General features: G+C 47.8%; 1 protein-coding gene across 1 annotated transcript in view; it reads right to left on the minus strand.

The window, feature by feature from the left end:
• shank2a (SH3 and multiple ankyrin repeat domains 2a) overlaps window positions 1-25,000 on the minus strand; it is a 121,191-nt gene that overhangs the window by 79,712 nt on the left and 16,479 nt on the right. The window contains exon 2 of the mRNA XM_079340327.1: window positions 184-411. Coding sequence (XP_079196453.1) covers window positions 184-387 — 204 coding nt within the window. The 5' untranslated portion in view covers window positions 388-411. The remainder of the gene's footprint in view (window positions 1-183; window positions 412-25,000) is intronic.

Genomic DNA, 25,000 nt, shown 5'->3' on the forward strand with positions numbered 1-25,000 from the left:
CTCGTACATCGTGATGACTGGATGTGCAGCGTTAATCGGCTACCTTTGCCTTCGCTTCTTATTGGTTCATACTGGTTTGAGTTTTTCCCCTTGCTGGCCTATAAACCACCATCATTTCTTCCTGACATGTCAACACTCGATGAACAGCATACGTCATAAACGTGCACGCCCTCAGGTACTTACCGTCTGCTGCAGGTCGGGGATGAGGACGCGGACGACCAGCGAGTTGATGTGAATGTCGTCCATGCGGCTCTGCGAGGGCTCGGCGGTGGCCTTTATCGTCTCGTAAATGGTCTCTTCGCGGGAGCTGTCGGAGGCACAGTCGTCGGAGTAGTCGGAAAAGCTCTGGGCCATCTCATCCTCACTGGAGGTGGGGCTCCGGGGCATAGTCAGCAGGTCCTGCGGATTCAGCTGGGACGAAAGGCCAGACAAACAAAGAGTTTATTAGAAAGAGTACAATTTAAGAATCTCCCTCTGCTCCTCTCAGACACTCTGTCTCTTTAAAAAGCCCCCAAAGATGCTCGTTAGCTCGTTAGCTCGTTAGCGTGTCCTCATATGTTCTGTGCAGCAGCTCGTTTCAAAGCGACTGCACATCTTTGACTGTACGTGGAACACAAGTCTGAAAGCTGCACCTGCAAACCAAAGACCCCCCCGTCCCCTCAGCTGGGACTGCTCTCCATTAAAGTGAAGCGTCAACATGATGAATGGATCAGTAAATTAAATACGTAACGCCTCATCAGTCACGCCTTGTGTCCACGCCGGATAAAATTAAGACATTTAAAATAACCTGAACATCTCATTCGTCTGCACGCTTTCCTCATTAGAGAGCTTTTATTTACACACACATTCATGTTGCATGCCTGCAGATGTTTGACCTTAAAGAAGGCTGAAGGTCATTTGACCTCCATCATATTTCAGAAGGACGCAGTGCTTTCATGGTCATGGCAGACACACTGGAGAAGCAGGGTGTTCTGGAACAACTTCACCATCTACCAAGATTAGTGACAGGCTTCAAGGTTCACCACATGACATGTGTCGCTAAACACTGAAGCTACAGTGTCCACCACATGCAGAGCTGGCTAAACACTGAAGCTACAGTGTCCACCACATGCAGAGCTGGCTAAACACTGAAGCTACAGTGTCCACCACATGCTGACCTGTGTGAGAGGAGGGGGCGGAGCCAGCTCTCTGTGATGATTAGTTTAGACTGCAGTACTCATTTTAAACACTAGGGGGGCAGAGTTACAGTTTGTGTGTTACATTTTTTTGCTGCTTCTACAAAACCAAACGTCCCTCTGGAGACAGATGTACTCGACTTGTTTCAAACTTCAACAACAAAGTGCTGACAGGACTCTTCTTCACTCTGTCGGTTTATTGAGAGTTTTTATTTCCAGTTTGCTGAGAGATGAACTGATGGTAATCAAATAAATCAGGAGAAATCAGTGTTTTCATTTAGAGGAGAGTGAAACAGTGTGTGTGTGTGTGTGTGTGTGTGTGTGTGTGTGTGTGTGTGTGTGTCAGCGTTCCGATGACATCACTCTGGGATTTGGGTTCTCTGAGGTGGATGTGAGTCAGTGATTGTGGAGCGAAGGAACTCAAAGCACTCAGACGTTTTCTTTCTTCTTCACTTTGTGCTGACTCAAAGATCATCCTTCCTTCCTTGATTGATTGATTGATTGACAGGTGAGGAATCATGAGCAGCAGGGCCCTTTAAGGTGTTCATATCTCAGCCTGCGTGATTCGCTGAGTGGTTAAAGGGTGCGCCACATGTGCTCAGGCACAGGTTTGAATCTCTCTCTCTCCACTTCTGACTCTTCAGCGAGCAGAGAGGGACGTAGCGTGATGTCTGGCTGTCCCTGGTGGTTTTGTCCCAGCTCAGTCCGACTTGCTGCTTGTTGGACGTCTCTCACATTTCTGTCCACGAGGTGATGGATACGGTTGCGCCGAGGGCAGATTGATGCTGCTGTCAGATCAAAACTAGATATTGATTCTTTATTTCGGGCGTTTGCTTCTTTTCATCGACGGCTCGGTTCGGACGCACGCTGGAGGTCAGACATCGATGATGTCACGTTGTCAGCTGGAGAGAGATCGGGAGTTTGCAGGGCCAGTTTACATTTTCAAGCACCACATATCAGAGATGCCATTGAGACACTGTAGGATTGTGGGTAGTGTAGTTCATATGAACCATCCTCGTGGTCAGTCGCTAATAATCACATCCACTAGAAGTAATTAACACGAAGTCGAGGTCTGTTTCCTCGTTCGTATTCATTCATATTTCCATCATTTGTGAACAGAAGGACCGCGGCGCTCGCCGAGGAAACACAATGATCGACTTGAGTAGCGGCGTACCACGGCGTAGTGATTTGACCACAAGCTGCCCTCGGGTAAGTGGAAAGAAAACGGGTGGAAGAATGGATTGTGGGTCAAACCTCGAGTCTCCTCTTTTGGCTCGATTGGTTTCTCAGCTGGCTCCGTTGTTTTGATAAATCTACCTCACAATCGACACGATCACTTCAAACCTTCAGAGCCCCCCCCCCCCCCCCGGGTGTCTGTCATCGTGTCAGGGCATCGACACACAGCCGGACACGGCTGAGGAACACCGTTCTGATAACAGGAGGTAAAGCTCTGTTCTTTTCTCGGACTCACTGATTACATTGATTTCACAGCACTTCTGCTTTTATTGGAGCTTTTCTGCAGGTTTTCCACGTCGGCCTCCAGCTGACGACTTCCTTCTGTAATTTCTATAATGTTCTTCTCGCTTCTTAAACCAGCATGTGGCCAATTTAAAGACCTCCGTAAGTACTGCAGTGACTTACTGTGTGTGTGTGTGTGTGTGTGTGTGTGTGTGTGTGTGTGTGTGTGTGTGCAGGGCTGTGTGTGTGCAGGGCTGTGTGTGTGTGTGTGCAGGGCTGTGTGTGTGTGTGTGTGTGTGTGTGTGCAGGGCTGTGTGTGTGTGCAGGGCTGTGTGTGTGCAGGGCTGTGTGTGTGTGTGTGCAGGGCTGTGTGTGTGTGCAGGGCTGTGTGTGTGTGTGTGCAGGGCTGTGTGTGTGTGTGTGTGTGTGTGTGCAGGGCTGTGTGTGTGTGCAGGGCTGTGTGTGTGCAGGGCTGTGTGTGTGTGTGTGCAGGGCTGTGTGTGTGTGCAGGGCTGTGTGTGTGCAGGGCTGTGTGTGTGTGTGTGTGTGTGCAGGGCTGTGTGTGTGTATGTGTGTGTGTGTGTGTGTGTGTGTGTGTGTGTGCAGGGCTGTGTGTGTGCAGGGCTGTGTGTGTGCAGGGCTGTGTGTGTGTGCAAGGCTGTGTGTGTGTGTGTGCAAGGCTGTGTGTGTGTGTGTGCAAGGCTGTGTGTGTGCAGGGCTGTGTGTGTGTGTGTGTGCAGGGCTGTGTGTGTGTGTGCAGGGCTGTGTGTGTGTGCAGGGCTGTGTGTGTGCAGGGCTGTGTGTGTGTGTGTGTGTGTGCAGGGCTGTGTGTGTGTATGTGTGTGTGTGTGTGTGTGTGTGTGTGTGTGCAGGGCTGTGTGTGTGCAGGGCTGTGTGTGTGCAGGGCTGTGTGTGTGCAGGGCTGTGTGTGTGTGCAAGGCTGTGTGTGTGTGTGTGCAAGGCTGTGTGTGTGCAGGGCTGTGTGTGTGCAGGGCTGTGTGTGTGTGTGTGTGTGTGTGTGTGTGCAGGGCTGTGTGTGTGTGTGCAGGGCTGTGTGTGTGTGTGTGTGTGTGTGTGTGCAGGGCTGTGTGTGTGTGTGCAGGGCTGTGTGTGTGTGTGCAGGGCTGTGTGTGTGTGTGTGTGTGTGTGTGTGCAGGGCTGTGTGTGTGTGTGCAGGGCTGTGTGTGTGTGCAAGGCTGTGTGTGTGTGTGCAGGGCTGTGTGTGTGTGCAAGGCTGTGTGCGTGTGCAGGGCTGTGTGTGTGTGTGCAGGGCTGTGTGTGTGTGTGCAAGGCTGTGTGTGTGTGCAGGGCTGTGTGTGTGTGTGCAGGGCTGTGTGTGTGTGCAAGGCTGTGTGTGTGTGTGCAGGGCTGTGTGTGTGTGCAAGGCTGTGTGTGTGTGCAGGGCTGTGTGTGTGTGTGTGCAGGGCTGTGTGTGTGTGCAAGGCTGTGTGCGTGTGCAGGGCTGTGTGTGTGTGCAGGGCTGTGTGTGTGTGCAAGGCTGTGTGTGTGTGCAGGGCTGTGTGTGTGTGTGTGTGTGCAGGGCTGTGTGTGTGTGTGTGTGTGTGTGTGTGTGTGGTTAGCTAACAGTGTGAAGAAAGAAACATCATTTTTTTAAATGAACAAAGTTGTTAAAACACAAAATGAGCTGCACTGATTTCACACCTGACAACACTTCCTTTAAATTAGTGTTTTTTTCTCCGTCATCACCAACTCTGACCTGCACGAGCTCCGCCCCAACATCCACCACAACACAAGTGTGGTGCTTTTATTTTGAAGGTGGACAAACTGAAGTGTGGTACTTTTATTTTGAAGGTAGACTAACTGAAGTGTGATGCTTTTATTTTGAAGGTGGACAAATTGAAGTGTGATGCTTTTATTTTGAAGGTAGACTAGCTGAAGTGTGTTAGTTTTATTTTGAAGGTGGACAAATTGAAGTTTGGTACTTTTATTTTGAATTTTTTGATTTCCTGCTCGAGCTCATGAGCGACATCTACTGGATGAAAAAGTCACGCACTCTTCCTTTAAAGAAAAACACATTTCTCTAGAGCTGTTTGTTTCGTCAGAGCAGCAACAAATTATTTTCACTGTCGCCCTTAAAAAACAAACCCACTCTCTTCATTTGAGGCCCCATGTATGTCAACCCCACAATAATTAATCTCACACACTCACACTCACACACACACACACACACACACACACACACACTCCTCCCTCGCACACGCTGAACTTTCTCTGCTCCGTCTGCAGCAGGAATCTTAATCCGCCGTCTCACCGGAGGCTGAAAAAGTCCAACACTGAAATAAATCCTGCTCGTTACACACGCCGATGATTATCAGCTGATTAGCATGCTAATACATTCACGGCCAATTCACTTCAGATGACATCACCGAACAGACACGCCTGAGGACGAGACTGCACAGAGAATACATACATCTTAACGATTGGACCAAAGACGGAGACGTCTCTCTTATTAACAGTCAACCTCTATAGGCCAAATATAATCCAAACAGAGCAGCACAAAGAGGGGCTTCACAGTGCTGAGAAAAAGTGGACGTATCGATCAACAACATCCAAAGAGGTTTTTTTCTGCACGATGACGATGCACGAGGAGCGTGAAGAAGAACAGGAAGCAGTTAGAGGCTCAAACTGACGTCATTTCCTGGCGCTGCGTCCGAGGCAAACTTGCTCTCCCCAGGTAGGAACACGCGAGCAGAGACAGTGCACATACTGGAAATAACGTAACGTCCATTATGTATTGCATGCCTTTATTTTGAAGGGGCGGTGCTTCATGTTGGGGTAGCGAGCGCCTCCTTTAAATGAATGTGAGATTAAACGTTTCTATTTTAATTTAATGGAGGGATTCATGAAAGCTTATCTTCATTTAGACCCACAGAAACATCGGCTGGTTTCATCCGCACTCAGTCAGTGGAAGTTTGTTGTTTTTATTTCACCTTTCTCTCGGGTGACGTTTTCTCTCCTGGAAGGAAATGGTGTCACCATGTTTGAGCATCATTAATGTCACGTCTGATGAAATCTCCCCGCTCAGGCTGATGTTGAGCGCCGATGACTGACGGACAGTTTTCAGCACATTGCGTCATTCGACAGACTTCCACACGTCGTCCTCGTCAACCTCATTTGGGAGCGGGAAGCTTCTCTAAAAGGAAGACACCTTCAAATTAAAAGCGCCTCTCCGAGCTGAAAGCCTCTCACTGGCTCGGAGTGCCGGCACTTTCTCCGAGCTGATGCTTTTTTACGAGTAAGCGTGTGTGAGGGTGTGTGAGGCGCAGACGGGAGGAGAGGGAGTGTGTGACTGCTTCTTTTGTTGGGTTTTATCACCTCTACTTTAACACACACACACACACACACACACACACACACACACACACAAAGAGAGAGAGAGGCTTTCATTGTAACAGCATTGTTTTTTCGTCATCCCTGGATTAATTTTTCTTCACACAAGCCTCTCTATTCATTCAGCGGCGTAATTGAAAAGATGAAAAGTCCTTTCAAAGTCTTTAAGCAGCTACGAGAGCGTGCAGAGTTCACTTAGGAACACACTCATCTGACTTGATTTGCACAAGATGTGAAAGTGCAAGAAGAAGAAGGAAAGAGAGTCGGTCCCTTGAAATCTGATTGGCCACCACAAAATCAAAATCAGAGGTGGCGACTTTAAATCAACTATTTTGGATTTTTTCAACAGAAGGGGCAAATGAAGCGTGAACCATCAGCTGCACACACATCAATGAAGAACTACAAGATCCATGAAGAACTACAAGATCCAAGAAGAACTACAAGATCCATAAGGAACTACAAGATCCATGAAGAACTACAAGATCCATAAGGAACTACAAGATCCATGAACTACAAGATCCATGAAGAACTACAGGATCCATGAAGAACTACAAGATCCATGAATAACTACAAGATCCATAAGGAACTACAAGATCCATGAAGAACTACAGGATCCATGAAGAACTACAAGATCCATGAAGAACTACAAGATCCATGAAGAACTACAAGATCCAAGAAGAACTACAAGATCCATGAAGAACTACAAGATCCAATAAGAACTACAAGATCCAAGAAGAACTACAAGATCCATGAAGAACTACAAGATCCAAGAAGAACTACACGATCCATGAAGAACTACAAGATCCAATAAGAACTACAAGATCCAAGAAGAACTACAAGATCCATGAAGAACTACAAGATCCAAGAAGAACTACACGATCCATGAAGAACTACAAGATCCATGAAGAACTACACGATCCATGAAGAACTACAAGATCCAAGAAGAACTACAAGATCCATGAAGAACTACAGGATCCATGAAGAACTACAAGATCCATAAGGAACTACAAGATCCATGAAGAACTACAGGACGAGGAGGGAATAAAGGGACATAATGTTGATGAAATGATGAGTTGTGAGTCTGTATGTTGTGTTTTATTTTGGAAGTGTCTTTCCTTGTCTGACGTCCTGTCGGGGTCGATGGATTCTGTCTTGCAGGCACAGGAGCGTTGACTGCACGCCACTGACGAAGCGCGGCGAGCAAGGAGCTCAGTTTCCAAGTTTGTCCTGAATAAAGAATAAAGACAGGATGTTTGAATATTGATGATGTTTCTTGTTTTACTTTATGTCCGCTTGTTGACATTTGTGCATCGCTGCTTTCATTTCCACGGCGAGCTCAGAGATGAGAAACGAGCGGGACGAGGGGAAGACGTTTATCGGGTTCGCCGTCTGTAAAGGCCAATAAGAAAACGACAGACGGGCGAGGACTTCGTTTATCATGTGTGTGTGATAAACGAAGTCAGCGGGAAGACGGAGCGTGAAGCTGCGTGAGTTTGATTGATGCACTTGTGTGTGTGTGTGTGTGTGTGTGTGTGTGTGTGTGTGTGTGTGTGTGTGTGTGTGTGTTAATGAGTGATGGATCAATGAACGGGTTGTCAAAGTGTCCGACAGCTTTGGTGGATTGATCTTCTCTCTCACTTCACAGGCGGAGAACGACGGAAAACCTCGTTAGAGAGAGAAAAACGATGAAGAGCGTTTTCCTGGCCGACACTATCTGAGCCGTCTGTTGGTGTTTCAGGAGCGTGACCCAGTTCTGTCCGTCTGCAGGAAAACAACAGACCCAAACTCTGGTCCTGCTCGAGCACGCGGACAGTGAATCCTTCCTTCAGGTCTTCAAACAACCCCGATGCAGGAAGCTGTTCTTCTCCATGGCGTCGACTCTGAGTGTCCACCATCAGACGAGTCACAGGAAGGTGTTTCAACACCAGAATCAGAATCAGATTTATTTGTCATAGATACAAGTACAATGAAATTGCTTTGGTCGAAGAGGACCGGTCTGCAGCGATACTTCGCGCTGACCTGGATCACAAACAAAACACCTGAGATTCTGCCTCCCACCTTCCATCCCTGGCAATGGATCCAAGTGCTTCTTTAACGCGCTCCATGTAGAGAGAGACCAGGCGTCCCAGGTTCCAATCTCAGGAGATCACATCTCATAAAGGGTCAGAACATTTTGACTCTTCATTTCAAAGCTCCGGTCAGAACACGCTGCTTTAAACCGGCCAATCACAGGCCTGTTATTACTGAGTATATGGACCCCGTCACTGACAGGAAACCACGAAAGAAGAAAAGGTGCCTTCAAGTGTTTCTCTCCAGGCTTCGCTCCGCCCTTGAAGGGTTGTGTGTTGTCGTTGTCTAAAGGTTACCACGACAACCTTTTAACCCTCCCAACAGGGGGGGAGGGGGGTTCAACCTTCATCACCTAGCAACAGAGGAGGAGGGCTGCTGAGGTGATTATCTCCGGAGGTTTCCAGGACTTCCCAGGTCATTCCAGGACACGGCGTTGTTCTGTCGGAGGTGAAAGGATGTTTAATGAGCACTTTAAATTCAACCTTCAACCTTCACAACAAAGAAGGACGAGCCACTGCAGACTGAGTGTGTGTGTGATGAAGCAACATGGCCGCCCTGCAGGTCCGACTCACATTCAAAGACACCGCTACTCATTCAACAACTGCAATTTTGGAAATTTAGCATCATTTTAGAAGTAGCATCCTCTCAGTGCTTCGTCTGCACCCGCCACCTCCCCTCTGTGCTCCCTCGAAAGCCACGCCCCCTCACTCGCCAGGGGACGCAAGAGGGAGAGAACGAGCAGGGAGACACGGAGGCTGTGATTGGTTCACCAGAGAGCAGGGAGACAGGGAGGCTGTGATTGGTTCACCAGAGAGCAGGGAGACAGGGAGGCTGTGATTGGTTCATCAGAGAGCAGGGAGACAGGGAGGCTGTGATTGGTTCATCAGAGAGCAGGGAGACAGGGAGGCTGTGATTGGTTCATCAGAGAGCAGGGAGACACGGAGGCCTGTGATTGGTTCATCAGAGAGCAGGGAGACACGGAGGCCTGTGATTGGTTCATCAGAGAGCAGGGAGACACGGAGGCCTGTGATTGGTTCATCAGATTGGCCTCGTGGCAGACATTGGTTGAAGTTGTTTACAGACTTACAAACTGATACAGATGAAGGATTTACTCGGCGTCCTGAACAGCCTGTGAATTCATCCTGATTAAAACACGGGCTGCGGTGACAACGCCACATCGTCATGACAACGACCCGGGAGCATCCTGATCCAGTTTTAATAAGCGCTTCAATGAGGACGTTTTAATTAGCAGGACGTGTCCTGATTGATCAGCGGCCCGTCTCTCCCACCAGAGAACAAGAGCAATAAAAACAGCTAACCACATCTCACCGCGTCGCCGCCACACACGCACGCCGCTCTAATGGCGGTAACTCCTAACGCCGAGATGATCACAGTATTACTGAACGGTAATGTGACGACGCTGGAGCGTGTTTAATGAAAGTTTCATCCTTCTCGCTTTCATCGGAGTCCTTTGTGCTTAATGAACTCATAAACTGAGGCAACACACACACACACACACACACACACACACACACACACACACACACACACACACACACACACACACACACACACACACACACACACACACACACACACACACACACACACACACACACTGTTCGCAGAGAAGCGCTCAGTTACCTCGTTAAAGTTTTTCTTCCTCTGTAAACAGAAGAAACAGCGTCAGAGTCTTTTAAACACAAAGACACGCAGGAAAATTCATCAGAGAACAATTTCTGTTAATCTACCACCTACAGCTTTAATCAACAACAACACACACGCACACACACACACACACACACACACACACACACACACACACACACACACACACACACACACACGCTGCACAACATGACAGCTGATTGCTGTTTTTGTTCGTCGTCTCTGTCAGATAAATCCAGATTTCTGTCCTCACAGGAAACACCACAGCTTCTGGGTTTTAAGATCATGCATTTTAGGCTGGTGTCACCAGGACCCGGGACCAGGACCCGGAACCAGGACCTGGGCCTAGATCCGAGTGCTTGACCCCAAAGGGAAGTTCATTGCACATTGAGATTGAATGTAAACCGTCAGTGAGGTTTAATGAAACAGCAGTCTGAATAACGCAGGTGAGAGGATGTGAAAGGGTTAAACAGTAACAGACGAGCTGCAGGTCACTTCAGGTCAGAGCGGTCACACTCAAACTGTCCCTCAGCATCCATGCAGCGTTTCCTCATCAGCTCCTCGCTCGCTCGGTACGGAGCGGGACAATCAGAGAGAGAGAGTATGAAGTTTCGAGCAGACCGAAGAGGGACGGACTGAACGAGACACAGAGACAGCCTGCAGGAGTGCACGCGCTGTGGACGACTTACGAGCATGGACTGGCCGTTAACAGAATAGGATAGAACTGAAGCACATAGATGGACCTCATGAGTGATTCAGATTTAAGTAGAATTAGTGAACACAGCACAGAAGCCACTGACACGCTCTCTTCATGTCATCATCCAATCCACAAGTACAAAAATGACTTAGCTAACGTAGCATGTGTATGCTAAATGCTAACTAACGTTTTTTTTAGGTCACAACTTACATATGTACAGACATGTTGGAGCAGTGTGAGAGTCTTAATGAAGGTGCACACAGTTAAATGAGCTTTTAATAATACTGATAAATGTGTGTTTTCAGATGTTCGAGGACGAGTGAAGCGAGGACGAGCACCTGCTGCTCAGGACTCAGCTCTGCGTTCTCCTGTCACAGGTCCGTCTCTGCTCTCAGCCTCTTCTCTTCAGAGAGGAGCGAGCACACACACAGGACACACACACACACACACACGCGCGCTCGGCTAATTATTAAAAAGAAGACGCTGCCCACATGCTCATTTATGAAAGTAAGCACGAGACAAACAAGAAATGAGCAGCTGGCACATCGCTGAGCGACTCTGACATACTGTAGTCTTCACATTCAGCCGGCTGATCGCTTTTCAAGTGCGTCTTTTCTTTACCCTGTGACTTGATTATTGATTATTTCGGGGGCGTTTACACTTCTCATACAGCAGTTCAGAGACGGAGAGGCGGATAGGGAGTGTGGGGCGGCTGTGGCTCAGCAGTCCATGAGGCTCATCTGGTGCTGGTTTGATTAAAAAGTTTTAATTAAAGACGTCAAGTGACCAACTCCATTTTGATTCTAGCAGTTTGATTCATAATCCATAAAGCTCAAACACAAGGATCTCTGAAATACTTGTTGCTCTATTTGCATTATATCTATGCCCACATCTATCAAGTCATGAATCGATTTTAAATCTTAGAAGAGAAGAATCTGGATTTTTACATGAATTCATTTTTTTTATTTTTTTTTTACGACCTCTGGTGAAAACAGTCGGGACAAAGAGAGGATCTGCACGTCGTAGACTTCGATGAACACGGGAGCGACTCAAACGTTAGCGCTGAGGGAGCTAAGCTAACTCGGTCAGTCGATGGATGGATCCAAACATGTTGAGATCTGCAGGCGTCACAGGAGAACATAAAGTGAAGCTACAGCATGTTTGCACACTTCCTCCCTCTCATCCGGGGAACGCAACAGATCTGTGACCACGTCTAATAATCTACTGTTAATTATGTGTACATCCAAACACCTGTGTCTCTAACCCCAGAGCAATACACACCTGTGTGTGTGTGTGTGTGCAACCAGCAATACACACCTGTGTGTGTGTGTGTGCAACCAGCAATACACACCTGTGTGTGTGTGCAAACAGCAATACACACCTGTGTGTGTGTGTGTGCAAACAGCAATACACACACGTGTGTGTGTGTGCAAACAGCAATACACACCTGTGTGTGTGTGTGTGCACACAGCAATACACACACCTGTGTGTGTGTGCAAACAGCAATACACACCTGTGTGTGTGTGTGTGCACACAGCAATACACACACCTGTGTGTGTGTGCAAACAGCAATACACACCTGTGTGTGCAAACAGAGCAATAAGGCTGAACGATCCCTGAGGGAAACTCTAATTTACACCTATCGGGAATCATGCTTCTCTCACACACACACACACACACACACACACACACACACACACACACACACACACACACACACACACACTTTGTGCTGTACAGTAAAATAACACAGGGAGCACTTCAGACATGTTGAGGGTTCGGTGCCTTGCTCAAGGGAACCTCGGTAGTGCTCTCCAGCTGCCAGACCAGCTTCCATATTATGGTCAGCACCAGGATTTTAACCGGCAACCCTCCGGTTCCCCACCCAAGTCCCTTCAGACTGAGCGACTGCCGCCCCGACACGGGACTCGACAAGTCCCTCGTACTCATGAGCAATACGGCACTTTAACCTGCGACACTTCCCATAAACGTGCCTCTGTAACAGAACTTCACCGGCTGTGAGTGAAACAGCTCTGTGATTGGCCGGCTGAGAGCGGTAATCACGCACACATTCAGCGAGTCGGCTGCAGAACAAGCACAGAGTTGTCTTTACACGACAGAAACAAGGCGTCCTGATCACCATCTCTCTGAAAGAGACAGTTTGAAGTCACGGAGCGCCGAGATGAAGAGTGAAGGAAGAGAAGAAGAAGAAGAAGAAGAAGTAGAGAATAATTATCATTTTATTTCTGGGATGTTCTGACACTACAAAGCGCTCTGATGCTGCAGGAACCACGATGCAAACTGCAGCTGAGCGACTGACTGTTTAAGCTTTTTAAGTTATTTTCCTGTATTGGAGCCGACAGCTAGAGGGAGGAAACGTTGGGGAGAGAGAGCGGGGATGACATGCAGCACAGGGCTGAGGTTGGATTTGAACCCACAGCTGCTGCAGTAAAGACTACAGCCTCTGTACATGGGGGGGGGGGTCACATAACTGCTGGTCAATTAACATACTGGAAATACAAGGAGCAGGACGTGCACATTTATTTTGAAGGTGGACAACCTGAAGCTAGTGCTTTTATTTTGAAGGTGGATAAACTGAATTGTGGTACTTTTATTTTGAAGGTGGACAATCTGAAGTGACTTTGAAGGTGGACAACCTCAATTGTGGTACTTTTATTTTGAAGGTGGACAATCTGAAGTGTGGTGCTTTTATTTTGAAGGTGGACAACCTGAAGTGTGGTGCTTATATTTTGAAGGTGGACAACCTGAATTGTGGTGCTTTTATTTTGAAGTTGGACAAGCTGAAGTGTGGTGCTTTCTATTGATGAGTTGTTGACTCAAATCACAGCTCTCATAATTTTGTCGCTAAACGGCTCGTGGTGACCTTTGACCTGTGTCGACAGGTCTAATGCAGATTTTATTAATACACCGTTATCTCCACTTTGTACACGAAGCTAACAAGCTCTTAGAGAGAAAAGGGGGCGGGGCTTCTCTTATGTGATAGCGGGGCTGACAGTTAGAGGAGGGTTGAAACATCCACAAACTGAAGGAGGCCGCTCAGTGTGAACACAGCGCTAAGAACAACAACCCTCAGAGGGACTCTGACTTTAAGAAGAACTAATTATCTACACTGGGTGTTTGGGATTTTTGCATAATTAAGCCTTTTACTGTACGTTATAAAAAGTCTCGTATTACATGACGTCACATCTTCCAGCTGCAGGGAATGTTGTTGGTATGGCAGATGAAAGTTTAGATGAATTCAAACAGAGTTACATAAACCCCCCCTCATACTGAGCCCTCTCCCCGCAGGGCTACAAATAAAGCTTTTATAGTTGAGAATAACTTCAGATTGTAACCAAAGGAAACACCATTAGAAGGAAACACTCCAGCTGGAGCACAGCAGCAGATTGACTAATGAAGACCTTCGCTTCAGGAACGCCACACAAGTTTAAAGTTTAATGCTATTCTTCAATTATACACACGTGGCCCAGTTCTGCCTGATGCTTACATCTGGGGCCTGTAGTCTGCGGCCCATGAATATTCATGAGGAAGTGTATGGAGCTACAGGGAGAGGGGGGGATGTGTGGGGGATATATGAGAGGCTTATGTGGCTGCAGATATGACTTGAATAGCCACTTTAAAACGGACGGTGAAGCTTTTATGGTTGGCAGATTCAGTTCACCTCGCCACACTTTGGACTGAAGGACCTGGAAAAAGTTGTGGAAGAGTTTGATGCAATAAGGAGAAAACGTACACGAGTTTTCAAAGAACAGGAACGACCTTTCACGAACGTCTCCTAACTGATGTTGTAGTTCTTCCTATGATCTTGTAGTTCTTTTGTGATTTTGTAGTTCTTTTTGGGATCTTGTAGTTCTTTTGTGATTTTGTAGTTCTTTTGTGATTTTGTAGTTCTTTTTGGGATCTTGTAGTTCTTTTGTGATCTTGTAGTTCTCTGTGATTTTGTAGTTCTCTGTGATCTTGTAGTTCTTTTGTGATCTTGTAGTTCTTTTTGGGATCTTGTAGTTCTTTTGTGATTTTGTAGTTCTTTTGTGATTTTGTAGTTCTTTTTGGGATCTTGTAGTTCTTTTGTGATCTTGTAGTTCTCTGTGATTTTGTAGTTCTCTGTGATCTTGTAGTTCTTTTGTGATCTTGTAGTTCTTTTGTGATCTTGTAGTTCTTCTGTGATTTTGTAGTTCTTTTGTGATTTTGTAGTTCTTTTGTGATTTTGTAGTTCTTTTGTGATTTTGTAGTTCTTTTGTGATCTTGTAGTTCTTTTGTGATTTTGTAGTTCTTTTGTGATCTTGTAGTTCTTTTGTGATTTTGTAGTTCTTTTGTGATCTTGTAGTTCTTTTGTGATCTTGTAGTTCTTTTGTGATCTTGTAGTTCTTTTGTGATCTTGTAGTTCTCTGTGATCTTGTAGTTCTTTTGTGTTTTTGTAGTCCTTCTCTTTAGTATATGTAAACTTTGGGGAACAGAGTGCTTTTATGTATGATTGATGACAAGATGTTTTTGTGTGCTCATCTGGAGATATAAAACCAAGAATTGGTGTTTGTGTTTCAGTGTGTCTGCTAGCTTGTAAAAAGTTGCCATCAAACAAACTCAGCACACGGTTTAACAAACACCCTGACAGGAAATTAAGACTTCCATCAATGACGAAAGTTCAACAATCTCAGCTGAGCAGTTTACTCAGTCAGTGTGACCTTCTGAGAACAAACTGGTCAGATAAAACTGACGAGAGCCGCCGCCATTCATCATATAGCATGTCCTCACGGGACATATGGGGACATATGGGGTTCTTACTGAGGCCTCTGTGTATCAGCTTATGTCTGACAGTGTGGATGTGTTTATTATGAGTCCTGGGGTCTGTTGACAGCCGGTGCTCCTTTGAGTAGTTTAAGAAATAGTTCATTCCCATCTGGACTTCACAGAACAGTGTTTTTGTGTTTTAAAGCGTCCGTACAGTTTGACGTATGGAAGAGCTGAAAAGCTTGTTTCCTGTTTAGTCCATCTCGTCTCATCAGAGAGTTCTGTGTTTAGACTGAGCGAACCTTCAAACCACGTTAGTGTCCCATTGTATCCTATCTTTGGGTTTCAGTTTCATTATCTCATGATATATGAAACAAACACGTGCTACCTGTCCGTCCAATCAGGCCCCGTGTCCAGTCAGTCAGACGCCTTCATGTCTGAAGGGCTGACCTCGCTTTTCTCCAGTCCAGCCAAAGAGATGACATGTTCAAACTGTCCTCACAATGAGCTGCTTTTTACTTTCACTTCAGGTCACCAAACAGAGTGAACGCTGCATGGAATCCACAGTTATTGATCCATCTCTACCCTTTTATTGGATATCGCAGCTCAAAAAGTTGTTCATCTCCTGCAGGATCACTGAGGAGACAAAGGTCGTTGTCATGGCGCCCGCATGGGCTCTGGCTCTTTCACGTTTTATTTGTGCTTGGGAAGCGAGGGCCAGCCGAATATTTGCGAGGTAAAGATACTAAACGGTGCGGCGGGCGTGCCCGGAGCGGAACCGAACAAACCGATGAGTCGGAGCTCTCAGAAGCAGCGCGTTTGTTTCTGTCCGCCGCTCGCTGCTGTTCGGGTCCCCTGGTTATTGTTCAGCAGCGAGCAGCATCTCCTCACAACTTTGGTTATTGTTCAATCACACCGCTCTCACCACCTGCCCACTCCTTTAACACAGCCTGTTGAATATGTTATACTAAAATGATCTGCACAGTAATATCACCATCCCCTCGCAGCAAAGGATTACATCTGCTGCAGCTCCACTGCTGGAGGCTAAACATGACAATTAAAAAGATGAGGGCCATACAGAAACATAATGGACCTCTTAGAGTTAATTTTAGGATCGCTCAAAGCATTTAAGCCACGTGAGCACTTTGCTCAAACCATCAAGTTGTTCAAATCATGCACTGTGCATGACACTTCACCTGCACGCTGCTGCAGACTGTGAGCAAAAATACAGAGAAATAAAAGACTCATAAATGCAAAATAATCAAAAATCAACCTTCCTGCCATTAAAGGAGCAGTATGTCACGCTGACCCCCCTAGTGGTTAAAATGGGTACTGCAGTGTAAGCACACTGTGTATGTACGGAGGAGCAGACCGATGACTGAGCAGCTTCAGGATGAGACTGGATCGTGTTTCTGAGGACTCTGATGTGTTCGAGAATAAGACAAGCAAAAAAGCAAACAGGCAAGATTTAGACAAGATTTGAAAATGACATTTTGACAACAATGCGTTGTCAGAAAAATGAAATAATTGGGTAAATCTCTGCAGTTATTCTCCTGATGACTCTGCTCTGCCAACAGGTTGATTTTCTCCTTGAATTCGTCTCAGAGGAACCTGCGTCACCGTTCACACAAGTCTTTTCTAATCCTGCAGCCTTGATGAGGAGGTAACATATCCGGCCTAATGGAGCACTCAGATATCAGAGCATCAACCCACACATGATTACTTCCACCTGGATGAAACCTTACATGTTTTTACAACGACGTGTTAAAAGGGGGAAAAAAACCCAAAGAGTCAGCAAGAGGAAGCTGTGTGACGTGTGCTCATCGAGGAGATGACGTTCTACGTAGCCGAACTATGAGACCTCCAAAAGGACGATGAGAATTTCAACAGATCTTTTTTTTTTGTTGTTTAGCTTAAAAGTCCCGCTAAAGCCTCTGTGCTTTTCAAGACGTTTAAAAGAGAGTTTAAACAACGTGCTATCGAAGAGAAGTCACAATCATTCTGCCAACTTTGTTCTGAACATCAGAATCGACTGCAGCAAGGACGGAGGGATCGTTTGAGCTTCCAGCGTGACGAGAAGGTCTGCAGGACCTCGAGCAGCACGGGCAGACTTCAGTCAGCTGAGCACCAGTGAACGATCTGTGCTCACAGGTCACAGCAGGCGGAGACGCACTGACACACATCCATCCACTACAGAGCGAGCGCTCGTACGAAGTGGACACACGATGATGCCATTCATCTCACAGTGACAGACGAGGAGCTCAGATCCATCTTCTGCTGACACTTCGATCTGTCCATGACCATCGACTGGGAGAATAGAAGAAATCGCCCTTTTCTTTGCTTACTGCTTCTTTTGTTTTGGAGTCCAGACGTGTGCATGCTTTAGTCTATTTTGTGGTGGTAGAAGGAGACTGTAGTTAGACTGTAGTCGGACCTCGAACAGCCCAGTGTCTGATGTAAAGTCTCATCTGAGAGCTGCAGCACAAACGTGCAGCCGAGTGTGAGCAGTGCACGGCTAAAAACATGTAAAAACACTTTGGGAAAGACATTAAGCACCTGATGTTTGATTATTACATCGCCTGTTGATCATGCCATACAAATCCAATATTGGACTTTGATTACAAGAGGTACATTTTATATTTTAGGAAAAACTAAGATCATATCTGATACATTTCTTGTTCTGTGTTTTGTTGTTTGAGAAAAAAAATTTAAAATCATAAATCGGTTGTGGTGTAAAAACCATCAGGGAAATTTATTTTCATATGCCTGTGTGTGTGTGTGTGTGTGTGTGTGTGTTAGCACTGTGACAGACGGGCAGCCTCTCGACACGCCGTCCTCCTGCCTTCCTGACTCTGATGGGATAAGCAGCGGCCCCCGTGGCCCCACATGCCAATAAGTGGATAAAGAAAATCACTTCCTGAAATATTTCACGTTGAATGATATCAAAGTCTCCATCTGGGAGGCCCAAAAAAAAAAAGCCAAGGGCAAATCAGATGTTATGTAACAGGACTTTAATGGAAAAATGTAATTCTCTACATTTTTTGAACTTATTTTGTCACACACGCCGACCTTGGGAAATCCTGCTCCTCTTCCGAGCCCACAGCGGCGTGCTAATCTTCTGAGCGCTCTGCAGACCCGCTGCATGTTTGAACCCTTTCCCAACTCAGAAAGGAAATCTCTCCCAGATGGTTTGAAAAGTCCGCGTGCACGAATCTAAATATCCAACCAGTCCTATAATTCCATTAAAGAAGCGTACGGGATTAAAATTTCTTGCAGTCACAATCGTGGCGCGACCAGAAACCATCACATAATGTTTCTATATTTACATGTTGACGACACAGTAAATCGAGCTTCTTTATTTCCCAGATTAACGAGCGTCAAACAAACAGTCATCCTGAATGATCAAGTTAGAGGTTTTAATTTCTGTTTGACATGTATGTGAGCCAGAATATAAATGACATGTTCACTGAATGAACATGTACACGAGCGTGCGCCGTGCATCAGGTCACAGGCGCACGAGGTCACATCACGCAAAATCCTCTCCTCCATGTGTCTCTATCTGTCTACAAACCCCCCAATGATGAGAAAAGTCCATCCTCTCCGTCTTCTGCCTGCTCAAACAGGCCGTTTGGAGATGTTCCCTTCATGACATCACAAAGGGCAGTAGCCCCTCCCCCAGGTGGGTGACACTCCCACAGCTAGGTGTTTGTTCTGCCCTCTGAGTCTGCCTTCTCACCGTAAACAATAGGACATGGAGCCAGAAAGCAGCGAGTACACCCGAGCCCTTCCAGAGAGGGGGCGTGGTCAGACACAGCTCATTTACATATTTAAAGCTACACACACAGAAACAGCGTGTTCTGAGCAGGGCTGAAGTAAATCGTGAGAGAATCATGTGACGATTGACATATTTGCTTGGTCACGTCGAGCAGCAAGTCAGCGATAGTTGGCGAGGCGACTTGGAGAGCCAAATATTTCCTGTGGCGTTTTCATTGTAAAAAGTTTGAGAACCACTGCTGTAAATTTAATTTACAACGTCTCGGGTATGTGACATGTTTTCAACCCTTTTATCATTTAGTGAAATTGATCAACCAGTCAGCAGAGCGAGCTGGAAGGCTTAAAGTCAGCGTCTCTTTGAAGCTGACTCACATTTAAACACACCTTTGTTTAACCACCACCTCGTGACTGACAGCCGCAGCAGAGCCGTGTTTTCTGATTGGTTGATCCTGTTCTGTGCTGTCAGATGAGCGATGAGCCCAGCCGTGTTCGCTGCTGTCGGTCTGCCTCATTACCTCCCCAGCTGCTCAGCTGTGGTCACTGCTTCACTCAAACTGCTCCTGCCTGCTTCCTCGCTCACGTTTTCTTAAACAGGCTGAGCTCAGATTAATGAGCATCGAGAGCAAAGTGTGACCTGATGAGCCTCTCTCTCCCGGGCGCCCTGCAAAAGTGCAAACATCCCTGAGTCTGTCTGACACAATATTCTTATCAAAATTAACCTGAGTATTAGCCTGCAAAATATTCAGAATACACCATCTGACCCATCGCCGCCTCTCTCCAAATGTCACGGTCTGGTGATATTTGAGCGTGAGACACAAACTGGCTGCAGACCGGCGTGACTCCTCAGAGGCACATGCAGAGATTTGGCCGAGGGGAAGATCGGGTCTGTGGGCTGAAAACTCTCCGTATGCCACTCATCTCTCAACCATCTCCTCCAGTCCCCTCAGTCTGTCCCGCTTCAACACGGTAACTCAATGCACTGTAGCAAACATAATACTCCACTTACAATCTGCTTCAGATGGTCCAACAGTGGACTATACAATAAACAGACTACAGTAGGACTGGTGAAATGGTTTTATAGCTACAGTAAAGACAGAACACAGATTTAAAGATCTGTGCAGGTGCAGGAGCAGCTTTCTGTTTACTATCCAGCAGTCTGTGTGGAGAGCAAGAGGTGTTGAAACAACAATCAACACTGTAATGCAATCCTGGAAGCAAACTCTAATCTCACCAAAGATTAGAGATATCTGCAGACAAGAAACTCCTTCACTTCATCCACGCTGCTCAAATGACAAGATGGAGATGGAGATGGAGATGGAGATGGAGATGGAGATGGAGCTGGAGATGGAGCTGGGGATGGAGATGTAGCTGGGGGTGGAGCTGGGGGTGGAGATGGAGATGGAGCTGGGGATGGAGCTGGGGGTGGAGATGGAGATGGAGCTGGGGATGGAGATGTAGCTGGGGGTGGAGCTGGGGGTGGAGATGGAGATGGAGCTGGGGATGGAGCTGGGGGTGGAGATGGAGATGGAGCTGGGGATGGAGATGTAGCTGGGGGTGGAGATGGAGCTGGAGATGGAGCTGGGGGTGGAGATGGAGCTGGGGGTGGAGATGGAGCTGGGGATGGAGCTGGGGGTGGAGATGGAGCTAGGGGTGGAGATGGAGATGGGGATGGAGCTGGAGCTGGAGATGGAGCTGGGGGTGGAGATGGAGCTGGGGATGGAGATGTAGCTGGGGGTGGAGCTGGGGGTGGAGATGGAGATGGAGCTGGGGATGGAGCTGGGGGTGGAGATGGAGATGGAGCTGGGGATGGAGATGGAGATGGAGATGGGGGTGGAGATGGAGCTGGAGATGGAGCTGGGGGTGGAGATGGAGCTGGGGGTGGAGATGGAGATGGGGATGGAGCTGGAGCTGCAGATGGAGCTGGGGGTGGAGATGGAGCTGGGGGTGGAGATGGAGCTGGGGGTGGAGATGGAGCTGGGGGTGGGGATGGAGATGTAGCTGGGGGTGGAGATGGAGCTGGAGATGGAGATGGGGATGGAGCTGGAGCTGGAGATGGGGATGGAGCTGGAGCTGGAGATGGAGCTGGAGATGGAGCTGGGGGTGGAGATGGAGATGGAGCTGGAGATGGAGCTGGGGGTGGAGATGGAGATGGAGCTGGGGGTGGAGCCGGGGATGGAGATGGAGTTGGAGCTGGGGGTGGAGCCGGGGATGGAGTTGGAGCTGGGGGTGGAGCCGGGGATGGAGATGGAGATGGAGTTGGAGCTGGAGTTGGAGCTGGGGGTGGAGCCGGGATGGAGATGGAGCTGGGGGTGGAGCCGGGGATGGAGATGGAGATGGGGATGGAGATGGAGCTGATGAATGAAGCAGCAGAGGAGGTTTGTGACCCTGTAGAAACCAGCTCTCTCTGAACGCTCCGTTTTGGTGTGTGTCTTTAAATGCAATAAGCCCCGCCCCCTGAGTTTCACCAGTAGACATCACTCCTTCGCTAGCAGTCCGGGGGAAAAGTTTCCCTCTAAAGGCTGGGGGTGGAGTCCATGGGTGGAGATTAAGAGAAACCTACTGTGACACATTAGGGGCTTTGTTGCATGCAGCGTCTGTCTCTCTTCCTACAGGACGACGTAAAGACGGAGCGCTGGGCTAACGGGACTAATCCCTGATGTTCTACTCATGGTTATAATTAATAACACACACATGACTCTTCACTACTTTATCTTCTTTGCTTCCCTGACTAATGGTCAGGGAAGCTTCCCCCCCCCCCCTCCTTTAACACTTTGCTCACGTCTCTGCAGATGAGACGGCGTAAAGAGGCCAACACACAGCGGACTTCCTCCAAATTGAGAGGAGTCTAAATGGAGCGTAATAGGCCACCCTCCTCCTCTTCTTCTTCTTCTCTCCTCTTTTTATCTGCTCCGTCACTTTCTCGTTCTCCCTCGGTAATCTTTGTTTCTCGACAAGTGACTGAACACTTACTTCCCCGAGAAGCAGATGCATGACAGTTAATTAACTAAAGGCTTGGTGGGGTTTTTATTAGTCTTTCTCCCTCAGATTGGGTGTGTGTGTGTGTGTGTGTGTGTGTGAGAAGCCTGGCCTGCATGCCCCTCTGAGGTTTGCCCCTCACACACACTTTTCTAAAGCTGCTGAATACATGAATGTGATTTGCAGAAAACGTCTGCAGAACGTTTTGCAGAAACATCTGCGTCTGCAGCTGGAGACGGAGAGTCACATAAAGACGAGAGCAAATCCCATCAGAGCCGCAGAGATGTGAGGGGGGGACAGAGAGAAGCCTTCAGAGATGGAGTCGAGCTCACAGAGTTAAAGCTTCGCCGGCGGCGCTAACAACTTGTTTGAGGCGAAGCAGTGTTTCCATGAAGAAGTAATGAGGGAGAGGAGCAGAGTCTTGTTGACAGCTTTTGAAGAAGAAACAGACGATGTGTGCGACTATGATCACACGCAAGCCCGGGTCTGTTGTTGCTGCAATGTCCCCCCCCCCCCCCAAGAAATCTGCATATTATCACATCCTCCATGTAGAGCTGAATCAGCACCACCCGGGTCACACTCAGAACCGGGCCAGGATCTGAGTACGTGTGCCTGGGAGTCCGCTCTGAGAGAGTACTCGAGTACGGCGTGGACACAGCCCGACACCAGGAAGTGGACGACGTGATTCTAAACGACTTCAGCTGATTTAAAAAAACGTTGTATGTGTGCAGCACACGTGAACGCAGGAAGACGCTCTTCTGCACGTTCCACAGTGAGCAGGACTGTTTATGGGGCGAGCTCAGAAATGATGTTTAAGCTCACAGTAGAAACAGGGATGTGCCAGCGCCTTCCTACCCGGACAAACGTCGGGATGAAGTCGTCCGACTCCGAGGAGGATGAAGCAGTAAATCCAACTTCTGGAAACGCTTCCAAGGCTTCATCAAACTTTAAACCCTGAACGGACAGAAACTGTGTTTTTCTTGGCAGAGCGAGATCAAGTGTTTCCTCAGATGATCCATCACAGCCGTCTGATTCGTCCTTCATCAGGTGAGCTGGTTTTTCACCAGTGAAAAGTGAGAAAACTGCCTGAAAACTAGCTGCTGATTCCAACAGGGCAGTTTTGCCAGACAACAGCCCGGATGAAATCTCTTCACAGCGACAGCCACTTTTGTCCCGCGAGCCAAGTGTGCCACGGACTGAAGCCGAGCCAAGACGCACACGCTGGACCACAACGAGCTGCTTTTTCTGTCTCTGCCTGCAGCAGTGGAGCTGCAGACCGACTCCTTCACAATCTGAATGAAACATGTTTGTATCCAGTGACGCTCGTGCTTTTAAAGGTCCAATCAGAAGGACACCTACTGACCTTTACTCTTTACACATCCTCTCAGGGATTTCTGACGACACAACGAGCTGCTTTTTGTTTTTTGGACAAGTGGCGTCCTGTTCTAATGGCAAAGAATAATACAAACTGGTTTTTTTGTCTCTCCCAGGTTATTTCTCTCCCACAGCGTCCAATAGGATTGCATGCTTATTTTTCTATGATGCAAAATAGGTGATGATGTCATTTAGCGTCTTTTAGGACAGCCGATAGCTACTGAGGAGTTGGCAACATTAAATAAGACATGAAGTTAAAGGACCAATCAGAGAGCTGCTCTCTTCCTCTGTGATCAGTCAGCCAATCAGAGAGCTGCTCTCTTCCTGTGTGATCATGAAGGAAACCTGCTGTGTTGAAGCTTCTCTGACAACAATGCAGCAGCCAGTATGTCCTCCTTCTAACTTTAGATTCTGCTCCTGAAGGGTCTGGATTTGATTGGACCAGAGAAGGTAGGCGGGGCTTTGAAGGTAGCCCCCCCCCCCCCCCCCCCACCCGTTGCTATAGTTACGTTACAACAATCCTAATGTCTTCAAATGTTCTGACGTCGTCGGGTTGGTGAGAGGCTGCAAACAAAGTCGCAACGTAAGAACAGGAACGAGGAAGAACTGGAGACAGGAGCTGCTTCTGTCACATGTTCGGTTGTCATGGCAACAAATATTCCAGTATCAAAAAAAATGCAGCCCACAGGGCGTGCAGGTTCGTCCAGCTAGCGGCGCCTCGGCTCAGTCTCTGACCTCTGTTTGTGAGAGCGCTCTCACGTTGGATTGGTTTTTTTCTGCCTGAATCACAAACAGACAGCAGCATCAGCAGGGAGCCGTTTGAGCTCCCGCCTTCAGACCTTTTCCACAGCGGCGAGCTCGTGAAGACGCTTCAGAGGAATATTCAGCCGTGTCAGTGCGGATGAACCTCAGCAGGATGTTTACGGAGTCGCCCCCCGGCATCGTTGCCTCAGGAGACGGCTACTTAATGAGATCCTTTAGCCGCTGATCCTCCAATCAGCAGGCTCCTTCTAACCTTTATGTGAATGCCTTCAGTGCACAGCAGTCATAACACATTCACTGTAATTGTTATTGGCACCTCGAGAGTCAGACAAAGCCCCCCCCCCCCCCCCCGCCCCCCCGCTCCCCCCCCCCCCCCCCGCCCCGCGACGAAGCCGAGGCAGCGAGCAAACAAACAGAAGAAGCTTCAATAACAGCTAAAGTGATAAAACCGTCCTGCTTTTGTGTCGACTCGAGGCCTCCTCACACACACACACACACACACACACACACTATCTCACACACACATCTGCGTCTCACACTGCACAAAGGCTTCGCTCACAAATCCACACTCGGTGCCCATTACACAAATGTCACACCTCATCCCTCCTCTGCAGCCGCAAAGGCTTCTGGGACATCCGAGCCCAGGTCCACATCAGTGTTCATCTCCCCACTTCACGGGCAGTGTGTGTGTGTTTGTGTGTGTGTGTGTGTGTGTGTTGCATCAGCCGAGCGTCACCTGACACACTCTCGGCCGGTTCCCTTTTCTCACTTTCTCAGTGTGAAATTACTTTTTCTTCCGCTCCAAACCGCGGCGAGGAGCCACAATCTATTTCGCGATTTAGAATGCGAGGGAGGGTAGCGGCCCCTTAAATGAAAGCAATCATCAAGTCTTATCTGATTGGCTGATTCTTTTTGATTTTTTTTTTTGATGCACAAAATGCCGCCTGCG

Source organism: Symphodus melops (genome assembly GCF_947650265.1).
Source record: "Symphodus melops genome assembly, chromosome: 3".
In the NCBI taxonomy this organism is placed as follows: Eukaryota; Metazoa; Chordata; class Actinopteri; order Labriformes; family Labridae; genus Symphodus; species Symphodus melops.